Genomic DNA, 20,810 nt, shown 5'->3' with positions numbered 1-20,810 from the left:
GGCACTTGTTTGTAAAGCCTGATAGCCTGGGTTCGATTCCCCAGTACCCACAAAAAGCCAGAGGCACAAAGTAGTGCATGCATATGGAATTCATTTATAGCAGCAGGAGATCCTGACAGGCTCATTCTCTCTCTCTCTCTCCTCTCTCTTACTCTTTTTCTCCCTTAAATAAATAAATAAATAAATAAATTTTAGGGGCTGGGAAAATGGCTCAGTGGTTAAAGGCACTTGTTTGTAAAGTCTGCCAGCAAGGATTCAATTCCCCAGTGCCCACTTAAAGCCAGATGCACAAAGTGGTGCATGTATCTGGAGTTCATTTGCAGCAGGAAGAGGCCCTGGCACATCCCTACTCACCCTCTCTAACCATACACACACAAAAAATTAAATGTCTTATTTGGCCAATGCTAACAGGTAAATCCGTATAATAAAGTTCTATGAGATTCTCAGTAATTAACCAGAGAGTAAAGTGATCTTGAGAATAAACATTTGAAAGTTGCTTCCCTAATCCATTTTAATTTTGAGGCGTTACCCTAAAATCTCTGCAGTGGGCAATGGAGAATACTGCATAGTCTGAGAATAGGTTGTGCAAGCTGAGACAAATCTGGGACAAAAGTCAGTGTTCTAGGGTCAATAGCCAACATGGCACATGTGTGTAGAACCGCCTTTGGGAAATGAGCTGCAACAGCCTCCAGAAACCAAGCAGGGCCACAGAGAAACATGTGGGCATAAAGTATCTGCTGCAAGACAGCTTTATTTCTGCCTCCATTGTTTGCAGATATGAGATTTAAACAATTACCTCATATAAAACAGAAAAAGCATATGTTATAAAGGTAAGAGTAAGATAAAGAATTTCCTTCTGTGAGTAGCAACTTCATAGTCTGCCAGTGGTTCCTTATAAATCAAAAATTACTTTTAATCTGTCATCAAATAACAATGTAACTGCTAAAAGGAGCTCACCGATTCCTCTCAGTTGTCCAACACAGGGACTTTCTACTGCTGCAATTTCATGATTTTTCTCTTTCTCTGAAGGCACAAATGTCTAAAAAACATCCAAAGTACCAAAAAAAAAAAAAATAAATAAAGTTAACTGAGGTTTTTATAACACGGAGGCAAGACTAGCCACCACTGCCAGAGATCTAGGCAATACTGTCCATCATCTTGAACAATGTGAAAATCTACTTTCACACTAAATTGAAAAAAAATGAGTATGTCAGCCTTTAAAAACAAATTAAAGCCTTTATCATCAATGGCTCACCTACTGCGCAAAGATAAAACTCCTGCTTAATGCAATACATATGACTCTTTCTGATCAGTTCCATTCCCTTGACAGGTTTAAATCTCAAAACAGCCCATAGCTACAATCTAGTTATGTGCAGTTGGAGGATGTCATGGGATCAGGCTAGAAAGGTGATAATAGAAACTAAACTGTATATGGTACAAACCATAATAGAAATAAGAAAGAGTTTATTATAAATGTGATAGGAAGCTATGGGAAATTGTAAGCATACAATAACAGGATATAATTTCTGTCAGAGACAACCTGCATGGCTCTATAAATCACAGACTGAGGAGGGGGCATATCAGAAGTTGAATTATAATGGGAAGCTACTAAAGCAGTGACTAGGATAAGGGCAGTAGCTCATAGAAATACATGTACTTGTGATATATTTTGAAAATGGAACCCATGAGAATTGGCAATGTACTGAATGAAAGGCAGGGGAAAACTGAAGAAGAGTCCATTTCTGGCTTAAGGAAATGAAATTGATGGAACTATGTACTAAGATTATTGAGGTTCTCAGCTTTTTTGTTTTTAACCACAGAAGGAATGACAATACAATACTAGGTATGAGAAGTACAGTGAGAACAGTGACAAGCTGCTGAAGTATATGCACATGTAAGCACCCATGTGTGTATGGGTGCATGGCAGAATGGTGCACATCACTAACAGTTCAGCAACACTGAATTATTAGTCATACCTCAGTTTTCAAGTTGGCTAGTTCCATTCCTCCCAAAACCTTTGGTGGTGACTCTTCATTACCTAATGAAATGCAAACCATCAACATAATTTAAAAATCTGATCGTAAAATACATCCTATATAAAAAAGAAATGAGCCAGGCATGGTGGCACATGCCTTTAATCCCAGTACTTGGGAGGCAGAGGAAAGAGGATTACTGTGAGTTCAAAGCCACTCTGAGACTCTGAGACTACATAATGAATTCCAGGCCAGTCTGAGTTAGAATGAGACCCTACCTTGGAAAACAAAAAATCATAAAAAGAAAGAAAAGAAAAAGAAATGGTATGTTACCTAGCAGTCCAAGTAGCCTTTCTTTGTTCATTTATTTTATTGTAAGTCAAAGACAGTAATAAAGGAAAGTGTGTAAAAAAGTAGAAGAAATGGGGGCTGGGAAGGTCACTCAGAGGTAAGTGTTACTTGTGAAGCTTGAAGCCTCAATTCCCCAATAACCATGTAAACACAGATGCATAAAGGAGTGCACACGTCTGGAGTTCGTTTGCAGTAGCAAGAGGCCTTGGTGAGCCCAAGTTTCTCTCTGTCTAACCAATAAATAAATTCAAAAAAAAAAAGAGTAGGGGGCTGGAGAGATGGCTCAGCAATTAAAGCATTTGCTTGCAAAGCCTAAGGACCTACATTCAATTCTCTAGTACCTACGTGTTGTAGTCAGATTCACATTGCTAGTAGAAATCACTCAATCAAGAGAAGCTTGTGGGAAATAAAGAGGTTTATGATTTATTTTGGCTTACAGGCTCGAGGGGAAGCTTCATTATGGCAGGGGGAAAACAATGGCATGAGCAGAGGGTGGACATTACCCCCTGGCCAACATAAGGTCGACAACAGCAATAGGGGAGTATGCCAAACACTGGCATGGGAAAACTGGCTATAACACCCATAAGCCCGCCCCCAACAATACTCTGCCTCCAGAAGGCTTCAGTTTCCAATTGCCATCAGCTGGGGAACCTAGCATGCAGAACACCAAACTTTATGTGGGATACCTGAATCAAACTACCACATTCTACCCCTGGCCCCCAAAAACTGATAACCAAACATGATATAAAATAAAATGAGTTCTATCCAACTTTAAAAGTCCCCATAGTTTTTATCAATCCTAATGATGTTCAATCATCCCATAATCTAAGATTTTTAAATGAGCCATAACACTAAAAAATCCTCCCCCCCCCCAAAGAAACCCATAATGGCACAGAATATTCACACTACAAAAGATGGCTTTGGGCATACCAAAGAAATATCCAATCAATACAAGATTTAAAACAACCAGGGCAAACATCAAACTCTGCAACTCCAAATCCAAAAGTTCTAGCCAGTGACAAATCTCCAAGTCCAATAATTCTAACTAGCAACAAGTCTCTGGAATTCTGATTCCACCCCTCCAGCTTGGCTACTCACAGTCTTGGAACACTTCATCATGCCCGGCAGCTCCTTGGCAGCCATGCTATGGTCCTGGCATCTCCATTGGGTCTCCACTGCAATCCACGGTTCATCCTCATGGCCCCGTGGGGTCTCCATGCAGGCATCTAGCAAACCTGCTTCACGCTGCTCATGGCCATTTCCAAAACACAAGACCATGTTCCAAACTCAATGACCCTCTCTTTCCTGTATTTCGTATCCTTCACAATACCAGGTAGGGTGCCAGTTTGTTAATCCAGGGGGGAATAAAGCAGACTTTGAAGAATAGGACACTTCTTGAGCACTCAGGTCCCTTCAAAAGACTCTACATTCTTCCTGTTGCCTCAGTACAGGTCAGGTGGCCCAATCTCAAAGGTTATAATCTCTCAATTGCAGCTGAACAGGCAATAGTTCACCCAATTTTTTTTTTTTCTGTGCCATATCCCTCTGCTCATACCAACTCAGTTTTATGCAAAGCAACCCTGCACAACTTCTCAGGACCCAGGCATAACAGCAAGCTTCTTACACAAACTGCTAGCCCAGTCCAAGCAAAGCTCTTTCTCACTCTCATAAGCCAAACCTCACAGTCCATAGTTCTTACTGCATTCAGGTCTTTCGACTCTGACCAGAACAGTCCATCAAGCTGTACTTACAGCACTGCAAGACATATCTTAGGCCAAGGTTTCAGCTCCTTCCACATTCCTCTTGAAAATCAGCTCCAAAAGGCCAAAGCCACACAGTCAGGGGTCTATCAGCAACCCCACTCCTCACCCTGAAGTAGCTGGCTTGATAGAATGGTGGAATGGCCTTTCAAAGAAACAGCTACACTGCCAACTAGGTGGCAATGGCTTGGAGGGCTAGGGGAGTGTCCTCCAGCAGACCAAATCAGCATCCAATATATGGTACTGTTTCTCCTGCAGCTCGAATTCATGGGTACAGGAATCAAGGAGTGGAAATGGGAACGGTCCCACTTACCATCACCCCAAGTGACTCATTACCTAAAGTTCTGCTTCCTGTTTCCACAACCTTATGTTCTGCTGGTCTACAGGTCTTGGTGCCAGAGGGGGTAGTGCTTTTTCCAGGAGGCACAAAGAATATTGTTTGTGCTAAAACATCCCCCTGGCCACTTTGGGCTCGTGATGCCCTTGAGTGAACAGGCTGAGAAAGGAGTGATTGATCCAAACTACCAGGGGGAAATCGGATGGCTGCTACACAGTGGAGATAAGGAAAAGTGTCTGGATTGCAGGAGGAGGTCCTTTAGGGAGTCTCTTAGTGTTACCATGCCTTGTTATCAAAGTCAATAGACAACTGTAACAACCCAATGGAGGTAGTGTGATAAATGGCCCAGATTCTTCAGGAATGAAGATATGGGTCACCCCTCCAGGTAAAGAACCAAGACTTGCTGAGGAGCTTGCTGAAGATGAAGGAAATACAGAATGGGTAGTATAAGAAGGTAGTTATAAATACCAGCTAAGGAGAGATGACCAGTTATAGAAACGAGGACTATAATTGCAATGTTTCTGTCCTAACTTGACATGAAGTGTTTGCACATACTATATCAATATTAAGATTATATCAATAGCTAACTGTTGAATTTATATTTGACCTATTATATTAGGAATAAGCATTCCTCAAAGAACCTTGCTTTATGTTGGGGAGAAGAGTTTGCATTTGTGGTTATATGTGGGAAAGTTATACCACATTAGGTGGAATTATGAACTTATTACTATTTTTTTTTAATTAAAATTATTTATTTATTTATTTGAGAGCGACAGACACAGAGAGAAAGACAGATAGAGGGAGAGAGAGAATAGAATGGGCGTGCCAGGGCTACCAGCCTCTGCAAACGAACTCCAGATGCATGCGCCCCCTTGTGCAGCTGGCTAACGTGGGACCTGGGGAACCGAGCCTCGAACCGGGGTCCTTAGGCTTCACAGGCAAGCGCTTAACCGCTAAGCCATCTCTCCAGCCCTTATTACTATTTTTTTATTTGGAAATTAAGTATGATATAAAGAGATATGGTTTGGTGTCAAGCTGACAAGGGGTGGACTTGTGACAGTTAAGGTGTTGTCAACTTGCTCTGTTTAGTAATCCACAGAAATCCCTTTTGGGTGGGTCTGCGAGGTTGTTTCCAGGAAGGATTAACTGAAGGAGAAAGTCCTTCCCCCAGAGTGGGTGGCCCCTCTCAGAGGAGGACTTTACATAATGAAGCCCTGGGTGAAAAGAGCCCCTTCCTTCCTTCCTTCCACTTGGCTGCTAGAGTTGCTTGCTGCCTTCCAACGTGGACTGAAGATCAGCACAGACTGAAGACCTGCATAGATTGAAACCCAGCGGCTCCTTAGGAAGCCTCCAGGCCTTCAGTGCCAGGCTGGGACCTTTGAAAGTTAAGTGTTCTTAAATGACTCCTATTTTCTGAAGTCTGTCATGAAGGAACAAATCCCTTCTCTCAAAGATATTCTACACCAGGAACAAGCTCATTTTACCTCAACAGTAAACTCAGTTAAAATGAGTAGGGGCTGGGAAGATGGCTCAGAAGTTAAGGCACTTGCTTGCAATATCTGTTGAGCCAGATTTGATTCAGTACCCACGTAAAGCCAGATGCAGAGTGATGCATGCATCTAGAGTTCATCTGAGTCGAAAGAGGTCCTGGCCTGCCCATTCTCTCTCTCTGTATGCAAATAGATAGTCGGTAAAAAGCAAACAAACAAAAAACAAAAAAAATAAACAAACAAACAAAAAACCTGAGGGGATGGAAGTGTTATCCAGTGAGCTGCAGAGCATGCAAGAGGTTCTGGATTCCATCCCCACAAAAACAAAAAATAAAAGTATATGATGTGGTCATTGTACTTTTGAATTTTCAGCAGCTGTTTTTACCTGCAAAAGACTGGGCCCAGGAACATTTTGTCATGAAGAGGGGAGGGACTCACAAGACCTTTCTCCTCCTTGAGGACTTAAAACTTAGAGGTAAGTAACAATTTTAGTGGGGGAAGAGTAGACAACACTTTCTTCAGTAGTACAGCACTGGTAAGTTGCACCTGTAAAGTAACCCTAATTAAACTTATTAGGTCACAGAAAAAAAAAAAAAACAAAAACCATGAAAAAGAACTTATTCAGGAAGAGAAAGGGAAGCAGTGTGAGAAAAATGAGAAGATAATGCAGGGTAAATATTCACATATAAAAATGTCATAATGAAACATTATTATAAATAATATATGCTAATAAACACTTGAAAAAATAAAAACCTGAACATCAAAGGAGTTTAAAATCCTGTCACAATTGTACAGATTAACACATAAATTTGGTGACTTCCCATGTATAAACCTCCTGCCTCCTTTCTCTTGACACATAAGAAATATGTTGAAGGTCTTTTAAAACACAAGTGAAGCTCAACCTTCAAGTTTGATGAGTTATTTTTCAATAGTAAGAGAAATATTATATATCGTTATTCTGGAACCGAAATTATCTTTGAACACTATCTTAAATGAAATGTTATAAAATCATCTTTGTATGAAGTGGTATGACAAACAATTACTCTTACCTATATCATACACATTTTCTTCAGGAGAAACAGTGACTTCAAGGTCTCCTTCCCTGAAGAGGAATGACCTCTTCACATCAGTAGCATGTTCTGTCTGCTCAACAGACACTCCATCAGCCCACCCACCACTAGGATCACTCTTTGTGGTCAAGTCCTTCTCACATCTTGGAGCTGAGAGAGCTTCATGACAAGGAGCAAGTGTTGACTCTGGCTCTGTAACACATTTGGTGACAGTGGTATTCAAGCTGTCCTTGTGCTCTGGCTGGTCAGGAGGAATAGGGCACTTTGCGACTACATCTCTAGTGGGTGACATGTCATTAGTTTTAGCACCGGTGTTTATTGCTGCCAAACAGTGAATACTTCCATAGATGCCCTGGGCAGGTGCTTGTTCAGGCCCATCCAGACAGACAGATGAGTTAGCATCTCTCTCTGAGCCCCTTCCTGCTGGACAGATGGCTATGCTCCTGTTCCCTGTTGCCTCTGGGCTTCTGAGTGACCGCTGTATGGAGCTCAACAATATTTTCTTCTCTTTTGCATTGAGGGCTGGGCCAGGGCAGCCCCTGTCACATCTTTCTTCCTGTACTGTGCATGCAACTGGCTGATCTTGTCCTGCAGAGGGCCCACAGTCTATGTTGTGCCCTTCCTTGGGTCTCCCTGACACCATGGCACCTGCTTCTTTGCCTTCTGTAAAAGGCTCTGGACATTGATAGTTTCTCTCTGGCACGAGGCTAGGCATGGGCAGCTCATACTTACTCAGCTTTGCTGCAGAAAGTTCATCATTTACTTCCAGGGTGTGTGTAGCTGGCTGACTTTCTTTGTGTCTACCTAGGCTAGTGCCCATCAGCACACACTCTGCTGTGCTGGTGGAAATAATGGCAGCATCACCCAAGTCTTCCACTCTCACAGCGGTAGCCTGGTCATCTTCTGTGTGGATAGCACCAATCATGACTGCTTCGCATCCTTCAGAGGTACTTGTGGAAATCATGGTAGCATCACTGGTCTCCTCTGCTGGTGTGACTGAGGGACAGACTACCTCCTGAGGGACAGCACTGGACACAGGTCCCTCACAATCATCCACCGAGCTTGTTGAGATAATAGCAGCCCCATCTGCAACTGATGGTGCATTTTCACTTATACCAGAAATAGAGGCATCACATTCTTCTGCTATGCTGGTCGAAATGAGAGCACACTCATCCTTTTCTTCCTTGCTGGTTGAGGCAGGAGGGCTTTCAACTTCTGTGGGAGCACTGGGCATTGGCACCTCAAAACCCTCAGTGCTTACCAAGATTGGACCTTTGGGGCATTCTTCAACAGTTTCAAGTGGCTGTTGACTTTCAGTACACTTGATGGGAACTGCACTGGAAATAGGCCCTTCAAACTCTTCCCCTATGCTTGTGGAAATCATGGCACACTCATCCTTTTCTTCAATTCTGTTAGCAGTGTGTTGATCCTCATCACCTGAAACTGCACTGGGCATGGGGGCCTCAAAACTTTCTGTGTTTAGTCTGCAGCCTTCCAAGCTTTCTTCAGTTCTCAGAGTCCTTGGATGCCCTTCTCTCACACCTGTAACTGCACTTACACGAGAGGTGTCATCCCCTGTTGTACTTGTGGAAATCACCAAGCCTTTGCCTTGACTTTTATTTCTAGCTAAGCTGTCTTGCTGGTTGGAAACATCATCACTGTCTGTCATAGCCAGGTCATCAGACTGTTCGTTTTCTACAGAAGTGATGATGCCTTCATCTTTTTCACTGGGTGATGTGTGATCAACTTCACATTCTGGGACTGCACCAGACACACAAACATCATGACTGCCCCCCACCATGCCAGTGGAAATAGTGGCATCTTCAACCACTTCTTGCCTGGTGAGCTGAGTGTCACTCTGATGAGTAGCTGCACTAGTCATGGGGCCTTCAGCACTTCCTCCAGCTGGTGCCACATCACCATTTCCTGTAACTGCACTAGTTACACTGCTTTCTACAATCCCTTTAGCACTGGAGCAGATATCTGTGTCTTTGATTTCCTTCTTTGCACAACTCATACTGTCTATATTACTGCCATCTGTATTAATGATGGTTGCCCCAGCCTCAGCATCCACCTGCTCTATCACAGGGTCAATCTGACCACCCCCTTCTGCGCTCTCACAGATCAACACCCCCACACTTTCTTCTCCAATCCCTGTACATGTTGAAGCATGTCCAACTTCATTTCCTCTCCCAGTGCTAGTCACAACACCCTCCCCCTCATCATCATCTTCTTTTGCACCTGTGCTAGTCACAATGCCTTCATCATCACAAAGAGCAGTAGCCATTGAGGGTAAATTACTGATATTGTTGGCACCTGTGCTATCCATTTCACTCTCTCCATTATCTTCTGTTTCAGAACTGAGAACACAGCCTTCAGTGCTATCTTCTGAACCTGTGCAACTTGCTGGCCCATCCCCATCTTCTTCTGTAATGCCTGTGCTGGTGACTGCACTTTCACCTTCTGTGCCGTCATTCCCGGAACCATCTCCTTCTTGGTTGGCACTTGTCTCTGGGGGTATATCATTTTCTACTGGTACCACATTTGCACCTGTAACTATGCGTTCCTCTTGGGGTCCTGCTCTAGTCACTGAGCAGATAATGAAGTCATCACCTCTTCCTTTTGCTTCTGTACAAGTTACTGTGCCTTCTGTTTCTTTTTTGTGACCTCCTTGTGCTCTATTTTCTTGGGAACCATCAACTTCTTCACTGCTCACAGACCCTTCTCTTATTTCTGTCCCAGCACTTGTAACTGCTCCATCACTTTCAACTTCCCCAGTAAAAGTACCAGTTCCTTCAACTCTACTTGAAGAACCATCATACTTTTCTTCAGAGCCTGCACTGGTTACAGCATCATCTTTTTCCTCTGTCACAATACTATTTACAATGGCCTCAATTTTAACTGTATGAGCAGCAACAGGGTCTGCAACTCTCTCTTCTGATTCAGCCACAGTACACTCTCTACTTTCTCCTTCCTTGGTGCTTGTGAGAAAAGTTTCACTTTCAGCAAACCCTTCTGTGACAATACCCCCACCCTCTTCAGCTGGGGCAAAAACAGTACATTCTCTGGCTTCTGCCCCAACTTGGAGGAGATTGTTTCCAGGGCATGCACCTATTATGAAACCTTCATCTGCTTCAATGCTGGTGCAGGGCAAAGCCATCCCCTTCTCTCTTGTTTCTGCAGAAGTGGTGGTGGCATCCACAGCATTTACTGGGTTTAAGGTAGTTCGATTGCTTTTCCCTTCAGTACTAGTAGCAACAAAAGTTTTTTCTGCCTTACCAGAACCAGCTGTTGCCCTCTCTGTTTTTCCAACCCTTTGCTGCAACACAGAGGAGGCAGTGTCATCCCCAGCATTGGTGTCTACCTCATTGTTTTCAGTCTTTCTTTCAACATCAGTTGTTATTTTTTTATTTCCATCTGGATCTCTATAATGCTTAAGCTTGGTTGTTTCAGCATCTTTGCCTGTACTCATGCCTGCCACATGATCAGCAGCAATGCTAATCTTCTTGACATTCTCTACTGCAGCTCTAGATGTCTGCTTTAAATCAGGTTCTGCATTCAAATCTCTTTCTTTCTTGGTCACATCAAACAAGTCACTTTCTTTGCTAATACTCTCATTTTCCACAATCAGGGCCATTGACTTGCTAGCATGAGGGATGCTTACTTTTCCTTGTTTGCTGTCTGATAAGGTGGCCTGGCAATCTAATGGAATGTGTCTTCTGTTTGCCATGCTTTCTTTTTCTGACAAGTCTTCAGTAGAACCATCACTGCCTTCTTTGCAGTCACTTGTCTGAGAGACTTCTGATGTCCTCACTGCCACACCTTGGTTAGGTAAACCAGAATGATCTACAGAGGAGGGGCTGGTTGTGCCACCTTCAGATTTACCAACAGGAATTACATCTGAATCGTGATATTCTTTCTGAGGCACAACAGTCACTGAACTTAAGGATGGTGAGAGGTCTAAGTCTATGGAATGTTCAAGAACAGTGTCTCCCTGAGTTGCACATTCTTCATGGGTTCTGGCTATGTTTTTCCAATTATTTTGCACTCTATCATTTTCTGATGGAGCACTAGAGAACGTTCTCTGACTTGGTTCAGAGTTCATATTCATTTCATGAGCTCCTTGTTGAAATGATTCTTTTTCCCTAGGATTTGCTTTTGGCACAGCACTATGGATATGCACTTTCTTAGCCAATGTGCTTTTTGGGTCAGCATGTTTTTCAGAATTGCTTGTCACTGCTATTCCACGACCTGATTTACAGGTTGTAGCTATTGACTTTGAAACTACTGTGGAAGTCCTTAGTTCATCCTTTAGAATCCCTGCAGGTTTTTGCTTTGCAACATTTTCAGAGTCCATGTCTTGGTGAGAACTATTATTGCTGATGTCTTGGATTTTAGAAAGTTCAGATACGTTTTCGATGCTTGCCTTAGAATCAATTTCCATAGGCTCTTGTTCATGGATTGGTGTGGTTTCGCTACTTTTTTTTGGTCTCTGAAGGGAAGAACTGGGAGTACCTAAAGTGTTTGCCGCAAATTTATCATCTCTAGTCATTTCTTGTGATAAGCTTCCTCTTCGATTTTCACATAGTTTTCTACTTAATTTCTTTTCTATAACTGAGCCATTCCCTCTGGCCTTTTCATGATTGCTGTCAACTTCTTTACCATCCTTCTCATCAGATTTATTTTCTTCCTTCTTTTTCAGATCTTTACTGCTGTGCTTTAAGCTTTTGCTTTTGTGCCCATCTGAGAATTTTCTCTCAAGTCTGAAGGAGCCCATGTCTTTATCACCCTTATGTTTCTCCCTTGCCAATGGCAGCTTAGCTCTATGGCTAGAATCTTTCTGTATACTATGTGAAGGAGCAGTATTCTCCAATACAGATTCAACACCAGGGTCTTCTAAAGATTTGTCTTCAACTTTAGACTTGCGTTGCTTTTCAGACTCATTTTCTTCTGTGTTTTTCTCTTTCTCTGATTTTGGAGTAGTCGCCTGTTTTGAAATACTTTCTTGTAATTCTGTTTCAGTAAGTTTTAATTGTTTACCTTGACCTTTGGATTTAGACTTCAACCCAATTTTCTCTTCTAGTAAGCTCTTTGTTCTCCGCCTCTCCTTGTGAACCACCTCTTCTGGCTTTAAATTACTATCTGAATTATTTGGATCTGTTTTACACTTATCTTCAGAGTAAATGTCACTTCTTCTCTGTAACATAGCACCATGCTGTTTGGAACTTAGGGTGTCTTTCTGAATCTTCCCATCACTTGATCTTCTTGATCTGTGCTCTGCCTTGGTCTTTTCAGAAGATAGGTGCTTTTCTTTTTTGTTTTCTTTACGCATATTCTCGTCTGTTTTTATAATATATTCAGAAACTGGCTTTCCATCTTTTCCTAATACTGACAATTTCTTTTCACTCCTGTGTTTACTTTTTCGATCAGCTTTCTCATCTGAAGAAAGCTTGGCCTGCTGACTTTGCTTCACAGTATTTTCCTCAACTTTTAACACTTTCTCGGAAGAGTGAAGTTCAGTCTCATCACCTATTTTATGCATACTATCGCCTTTATATTTATGTTTGGAAGACAGTTTTTCTTCCAATAGTGATTTCTCTTTTTCAGGCTTTTCTTTGGAGGACTTGACTTCCTTTTTAGGTAGGTTTTTCACATACAGTGTTTCAGAATCATCTTTTTTTTGATACTTTTCATTTTTAGGTGTGCTTTTCTGTTTCTGGTGCTCTTCCATGCTGATATCTGAGCGTTCTCCTTGCTTTTTTCCATCTCTCATGTCCACTTCTTCCTGTGCCCCTTCTGTTACAACAGGAGTGGATATCCGTCTTTTATGTTCTCTTTCAATTCTGGACTCATTTTTGTTTTCTTCAGCTGAATGCAGAGACTCTGACAGTCTCCGAGCAGGTTTACTTGGTTCACTTTTCACATGAGCATGCTTCAGCTCCTTTGAAGAAAACACCTTCTCCTTTTCACAGTGCTGCTGAGAAAGCAAAGCGTAAAGTATGAGACACACTTTAAATTTAAATGGGACCACTGAGTGCATTTAATACACTGAGTTTTGGCAAACAAGGCAGTAAACTTACTCCCTGGTTGTAGTTAGTGGTTGAAGTATGCACCAGGAAGCTGAATCTCAGTGGGACTCAATAATTTGACATCCAGGCAACAAATATCTGTTCTAGAAATGAGTCTAGATGATCTCTGTCTGAGCTTAGCATTCTTTGCACTACACTGCAGGCAGCTTTACAGAGTCTAGTTATTTCACTTCAGATCTGTCCATGCATTCAGGAAGGCTTAAACTCTATCAATTTCTGGAGCCCATTAATGTCTTATAGTCCTTGATCAGTATAAGTTGAATAAAGAACGGTCCAGATTCTTTTCAATCTAATGCTGATAAAGGTGAGGTATGCTTTTTAGTGAAAGATACTTATATTTCAATTTAGAAACTCAAACAATTTATAGAAGCTACACAGACTTAAAACTATTTCATAGTAGTCTATGGGTAACTCACCTTGCACAAAAATAAACTCCAAATGGATTAAGCACCTCAGAATAAGTCCTGAAATTCTAAAATGACTGGGGTAGAAAATAGTGATTACTATCCCAGATATAGGAGTGGGGGAAGACTTCCTGAACAGGACCCTAGTAGCTTGGAAAATTAAGCAAAAACTTAGCCAGTACGATCTCATGAAGATAAAAAGCTTTCATACAGACAATCATTCCATAAACAGAGCCAAAAGACAACCCACAGACTGGGAGAAAATCTTTGCTAGCTATACCTCTGACAGAGGCCTAATATCCAGAATCTACAAAGTACTCAAAAAGCTAAGCAAAAAAAAAAAAAAAAAAAAATCAGACAATCCATTCAAAAAATGGGGCAGAGAATTCTCAAAGGAGGAAATACAAATGGTCAATATTCATTTAAAGAAATGCTCAACATTTCTAGCTATCAGAGAAATACAAATTAAAACAACTTTAAGATTCCATCTTACTTCAGTCAGAATAACAAGCATTAAAAACATCAAATGGAGGGCTGGAGAGATGGCTTAGCAGTTAAGGCGTTTGCCTGCAAAGCCAAAGGATCCTGATTCGACCCTCTAGGACCCACCTAAGCAAGATGGGCAAGGGGATGCATGCACCTAGAGATCCTCTGCAGTGGCTGGAGGCCCTGGCATGCCCATTCTCTGCCTCTCTTTGCCTCTTTCTCTCTCTCAAATAAATAAATAAAACATATATTTTAAAAAAATCAAATGGAACCAGTTGTGGAGGCACACATCTTTAATCCCAGCACTTGGGAGGCTGAGGTAGGAGGACTGCTGTGAGTTCAAGGCCAGCCTGAGACTAATTCCAGATCTGCCTGGGCTAGGGCAAAATCCTACCTGGAAAATCAAAACAAACAAGCAAGCAAACAAACAAAAAACCCACAAATAAATGACAACTAATATTGGCAAGGCTGTGGGAAAAGAGGAACCCTCATTCACTGCTGCTGGAAATGCAAACTTGTACAACCACTATGGAAATTGGTATGGAACTCCTGAAAATGATGATTATGTGTGTGTACCTAGAATGAGACCAGGAAAAAGTGGAACCAGGAAGGGAGGAGAAGAGGGGAAACCAGATAAACCAGTAGAGGGGAAAGAATATTATGGTGAGTGGGGAATTCAGGGAAAGGGAGTGTGGAGCTACAATACCAAAGGCTAAAGCAGTCGGCATAACAGGAACCTTCCTTCTGGAAACCAGTATATGGGATAGAACCCATCAATTACGGGACGTATACAGAGTAGGCTGTAATGCCCAGTAGAAGGTAAAGAAAGCTTAAGCCTTAAACTATGGGCTCTGGCTTGTGGAGCCCAGGCCAAATCTAGGTCAACCCCCACAGTTGGCTAGGGTGATCTGTATGATTAAAAAAAAAACAAACTTCAGGCCTTTGATAAACTTGGTTGCCAGATAAAGCTAAAAGGTAAGACCCTATTGCTGCAGACACCACAGGCTGCCATCTCAGAGCACCAAGAGACAATGTGAGAACTGAACGGAAAGCTAGTCCTCACCTGGAAAATCTTCATGGTGCTGGAAAGTGGCATGGGAACTATTGCTAGACAATGGTCACCAACAGTATGAACAAGCAGGAGACCCTTCAAGCCATGAAATCTACCAGCTGGACAAGAAGTACACACTTGTGCAATAGTGGCACATAGCCTTTATGGGCAGCCAACTGTCCTCTGATTGGACATGAGGCCCACTCAGTGGGAGAGAACTACTAACTGGTACAGGGAACCATGTTAGCACCGCATGGTCAGGGAAATCACATTGCCCAGAAAGAATTCCTCACGGTTCCTTGTACAAGATGAGTGGATAGCTTCTTCAAAATTTCTCTCAAGCTCCTAGGCATATTCCCTTTAATCAAAGCTGTTCTCACCCTTGATAGGAGAATCTGTTTTATTTTTCAGATGGCAAAGAATGCTGAGGAGATCTGAGATCCATCAATACAAGAAAATACAGCCAAATGCTCTTAATGAGCTACCTCTACCACATTTACTGGGGTCCAGAAGAGATTGCAGATAAAGCAGCAACATGAATATTGCTCCCAATACTAGCCTGACAGCCACATCCAGGAAAATAGCAACAAACACTGTGGTGAACCAAAACACCATAATGGAAACACAGAGACTATAGAGAAGGCAATACTAACTGATTACATGCTGCCAAGACTCAGGGACTGTTGTGGAAGAGTGGGTAGGGAAATTTTAAAAGCGACAAGGTGGGTAGAAACAACATGAGGCACAGTTCCCCACAGAGACAGAAGTCCTAATTACCACAAATGAACACCAATATCCCTAATGAAGAGGGTCCTCAGAAATGGTTACCAGGAAAGGGGACATATTATAACCTGTTAAAATATCAATTAATAAAAATCTACATATGAAATCTCAAATGTACACAATAATTTAGCATTACAATATCATATAAACATATCTGTTATGTAAATATACATGCACATGTATATGCATTTGTATTCTGCAAACAAGCACCTTTAAACACTGAGCTCACTCTCCAGCCCCACATTTGTATTCTGGAGAAAGCATGCATGGCACCTGAATTCTTTACTACCAGATTTTAGTATTTATTATAAAGAAAAATTTATAAGATAATTTTCCATAAAAATATATTACTTATTTAAATATATGCAGTAACACATTAAAATGTATATTTAAATATTTGTAGTTTTTTAAAAAAATAAGAAATATGGCAATGGCCTATAAAGAAAACATTTAAATTCAGTGAAAGCCAAGATTTGTTCTAAGGGAATTATCTAAGACACATTTTTACAATTTAAAATGAGCAGCCATGGTGGGAAACCAACTGTTCTTGATTTGGCTACCTGACCTGCTCAGTGGAATGGAACCCATAGCTGGAGCTGGGAAATAAGTCAGAACCAGATCCAAAAATGAGCCCGCTCTCCATCATCAAGCTCCCACCAATTGTAGGCTACAAAAGGGCTAACACCTACTAAATTCTCTCTAAAATAACAATGGTTATCCCATTTATCTGGTGCTAACTTCACTCTCCGTTTGAGAATTTGCTTCTCTTTTTCAAATGGACCCAGATCCTAAGGAAAGAACCAGCCCATCACACCTCAGAAGAGCCCCTGCTGAAACTAAGAGTAACTGGGGAAATAAGCAAGAGTGCTGCTTTCTTGGTAAACCTGGTATCAGCACAAGGGTGAAGGAGATAGAGAGAAGACTCATCTCCTACCAAACTAGATATTCATAGACACAGAGGTTCCCAAGACCTAATCACTGAAGCAGACCTAAAATGAACCCAACATGGCTCAGGGAAATTTGCAGAAGAGGGGGAGGAAAGAATGTTAGAGCCACATGTTGGGTCATAATACACAGAGACATTGCCTCTTACCCATAACTGACCACACAATGCACGACCCATATTCCCCAACGAGGAGGGTCTCTGTGGAGGGGGGAGGACAGGGAGCAGGCTAACAATGTTATCATCATGACTGTATACACAACGTGCACATAACTAATTAAAAAAAATGAGCACATGAAGGAACAACTAAGAGTTCAAACATAAGCCAGTGCTTAAGTAAGTGATAATGTGTCCTTTTTTCCACAAATACCGGCCAGTCATTAAATCGTTAGTTTATAAGGTAATGTGAAATGAGTAAAATCTGAAAATATTTTGCCAGATTAATTCTCTTCTGAAAAACTATGTATGGGCTGGAGAGATGGGTCAGCAGTTAAGGTACTTGCAAAACCCAACAATCCAGGTACAATTGCCCAGTTCCTATGGAAAGCTAGAGGCACCAAGTATCGCATGCATCTGGAATTTGCTGGCAGTGGCAGGTGGTCCTAGTATGTCTATTCTGTCTTATTCGCTCTCTCTCTCTGCTTGCAAATAAATAAATAAATAAATAAATAAATAAAATATTGTAAAAACTATGTACACACTTGGACAGGGAATCAGAGAGAATATGACTGATGATTTGTTATGTAGAAATTTTCATTTTTTCCCCTCTTCTTTCTCATTTTTAAAAATATTTTTATTTATTTATTTGCAAACAGAGAGATACAGAAGAAAGGCAGACAGAGAGAACAGACACACCAGGGCCTCCAGCCACTGCAAACCAACTCCAGATGCGTGTGACCCCTGGGTGCATCTGGCTTTAGGTGGTAACTGGGGAATCAAACTCAGGCCATTAGGCTTTGTAGGCAAGCTCCTTAACTGCTGAGCCATCTCTCCAACCCTTTCTTCTTATTACTGAACATTTCATTATTGCCATATAAGAAGCCAGGAAGGAAGAAGGAAAGAATAGAAAGGTACCTGTAACCTAGACAAAAATATACAACAATGAAACAATCAGCTTACCAAAGTGAACAATTCAGGCCATAAATAGCATGGCATTTAAGAATGCTAACTGGGAACAACTATATTTGTTGTTGGTTTTTCGAGGTAGGATCTTGCTCTAGCTCAGGCTGACCTGGAATTCACTATGTAGTCTTAGGGTGGCCTCGAACTCATGGCAATCCTCCTACCTCTGCCTCCCGAGTGCTGACATTTTTAACTTAATATAGAAAAGACCAATTACATTTTGTTCTCTAACATAACAAAGAACTAATTGATCTGCATGTGATAAAGAGCATGTGAAATGATTTCATGAAGACATACCTCATTTGTTTTGAGGATTTCCTTGGGCTCTTCTTCAGAATGCTGTTTTTTTTTGGAATTCTCTTCAAGATCCCTTGAAGCAGGGGACAGTCAAATAGGAAATTTCAACTTAAATGAAAGAATTTTTCAGGGAAGTTGAAAAACAAGATTCTCTTTACTATAAAAATTTTAAAATTAATTAATTTGTTTCTATTTTTTAAGGCAAGCCCAACAGACTGGACTTTTTTGTTTATGCACGAGAGCTAGTGTGTGTATGTGTGTGTGCTCGCATGTAAGAGAGAGAGAGAATTGGTGTGCCAGGGCCTCTGGCCATTGCAATAGACCTCCAGACATATGTGGCCCCTTGTGTGCATGTGCAACCTTGTGCACATGTCTCACTTTATGTGTCTGGCTTACATGGGACCTGGAGAGTCGAAAAGGAGTCCTTAAGCTTCGCAGGTGAGCACCTTAACTGCTAAGCCATCTCTCCAGCCCACTATAAATATTCTTTACAAAGCTTTTCTTTAATGTAAGTACTTAACCTATATGTGGATGTCTGTTACACTTGAATTTAAATCCTAAATTTAAAGTCAATAGAGAGCATAATCCAAACATGGCATGTACTTCTCTTGGTATTAAAGAAAAACACCTAAAATAAAAATCTCTAACTTGCTGGATTTGGACAAATACTTTACAGATCATGTGTATATTTGGAAGTCTTTTAAATGAACAGGGAAGGCTTTTAAAAAAAAATTCAGACCAATGGAAAGGTACACTAATAAATTTGAGAACTGACTATTTATCTTGAAGTCTACAATTAATTTATATAACTACAACTTGATGAAACAACAAAATTCTAGCTGGTAGCTCAGACATCACAGCTACTTTCAAGATATTATTGTCTTTCTAATTGTTACACATCTGACAATGATATCACAGTATTTAAAAAAATGAATCTGGGTCACTCTTGGTTAGGGGAAAAAAACATGGGATGTAGTAAGAAAATAAGTGCTGCAAAGACTGGAGAAGAGACACAATCATGGTTAGAAGTGATTATCCAATGTCCAGAATAGGAATACTTTTTGAACAATGTATAGAGGGCCCGTTAACTCAACTTTCTGAAACTGAAGAAATTATTTTTTGTTTATGCATTTATACTTTTATGGGAGATGATCTAAAGCTGTCACCAGATTATCAACTAAATACAAGATATAAACATCACTTTGAAATGTTATTGATATTAATATAATGGTAGATGATAAATATGAAATCCTAAGGTCCTTTATAAACATGTAGAAACATTCTCACACAAAGTATGACTTTTTCTGTTACTCTTAATGTTTCTCTTTTGAAAGCACACCATATAAGTATGACAACTGGATCATGACCATATCAAATACATGCCTTGAACCTTTTCTTCTTCTTTTGCTTAAGGCTACTTTCTTCTCTAAAACTTTCTGTTCTTTAAGGACTTCTTTACTTCTGGGGGGTTTGGATTCCAAAGTCTTTGTTGATGATTCTTCTACATACACATCATTTTTGTCTAGGAAAAGAGCAATTAACAAACTGTATTTCAGAAGAGAACGTTATAAAGAGTGTTAAATTTATCTTAGTAAGATTTTACAGTCATCATAAAATGCAAAATGATTTTCAATTTCTTTTAAGTTGTATTGAAAGAAGCATAACAGAATCTGATATTGTTTGATGTATTATGCCATGTAAATGTTGTTAGGGGTGTGGCTCAATAGTAGAGAACTAGCCTAGCAGGTATGACACCTTGGGCTCAATCCTCAAGTATCATGGGGGAGGGTGGTGAAGAGAATAAAAGCTAATACAGTGTTATCCTCAGATATGCATGTATTGTAAGAATCCATGTTTCATTACTTATTCTGTTTACCATTACTGCAAATTGGCTTGACACTTGAGAACAAATCATTTCATTCTGTATGCAGAGTCCACAAGCAAAATATGAAACTGACTAGAAAATGATGAGGTATATAGGATAGTTTAAATTAGCAATAATAGTTGCTTTACCTTGACTCTTGACTTTGAAAGACTTTGTTTTTTCTGCTTTCTGTTTTCGTTTTTCTTCAAGCTTTTCTCTGTTAGTTTGTCTTCTTAAAAGCCTTTCTTCTTTTTCTTTAGCCTAAAACCATAAAATGCCCTGACATATTATCAGATAAAAGCAAAAACACCCAGAAAAAAATGTCTAAGCAAAAATCTTTTGGCAAGGGTAAAGATAAATGGTATAGAACTGCCCTAGCAAGTGAGTGACCTTGGGTTCAATGCCTGAGTACCACACTAAAACCAAACAAACAAAAACAAGTTTTAGTATGTCCTTCAGATGTTCTTACAAATTAATGGGCTCTATAAAAGTACATATATACTATCTATACACACATGTATGTATATGTATATATGTGTGTGTATGCGTGTGTATGCATGTATATGTTTTAATATGGAAACTACTGAAAGAATAAGAGACAGATGTGAAACCTTCCTATTCTTTTAGAATGCCATTATTTAAAGACTGTAAGACATTACTTTGGAAAAGGGTGATTTAATATACTAGTTATTTCAACAAAAGAGACAGTTACAAAAATATGAACACTAAGTGCATATGCGTAAGTCATCATAATTTTTTGGTTATTTTCACAATAAAAGGTTGAAATGCA

General features: G+C 40.5%; 1 protein-coding gene across 4 annotated transcripts in view; it reads right to left on the bottom strand.

The window, feature by feature from the left end:
• The window catches only part of Bod1l1 (biorientation of chromosomes in cell division 1 like 1), a 70,977-nt gene that overhangs the window by 25,555 nt on the left and 24,612 nt on the right, over positions 1–20,810 (bottom strand). For 2 of the 4 annotated variants that reach the window (XM_045130147.1, XM_045130149.1), the window contains exons 7-12: positions 20,170–20,281; positions 19,540–19,678; positions 18,157–18,229; positions 6,961–12,958; positions 1,977–2,038; positions 958–1,039 (exon numbers count right to left, since the gene is read on the bottom strand). In XM_045130147.1, the coding sequence (XP_044986082.1) occupies positions 958–1,039; positions 1,977–2,038; positions 6,961–12,958; positions 18,157–18,229; positions 19,540–19,678; positions 20,170–20,281 (6,466 nt within the window). The remainder of the gene's footprint in view (positions 1–957; positions 1,040–1,976; positions 2,039–6,960; positions 12,959–18,156; positions 18,230–19,539; positions 19,679–20,169; positions 20,282–20,810) is intronic. The other 2 variants (XM_045130148.1, XM_045130150.1) reach the window with 1 other exon arrangement.

This window comes from Jaculus jaculus, chromosome 11, assembly GCF_020740685.1.
Source record: "Jaculus jaculus isolate mJacJac1 chromosome 11, mJacJac1.mat.Y.cur, whole genome shotgun sequence".
NCBI lineage: Eukaryota > Metazoa > Chordata > Mammalia > Rodentia > Dipodidae > Jaculus > Jaculus jaculus.
The sequence above is the reverse complement of the archived record's forward strand: the minus strand, read 5'-3'. Positions and strand labels throughout refer to the sequence as shown.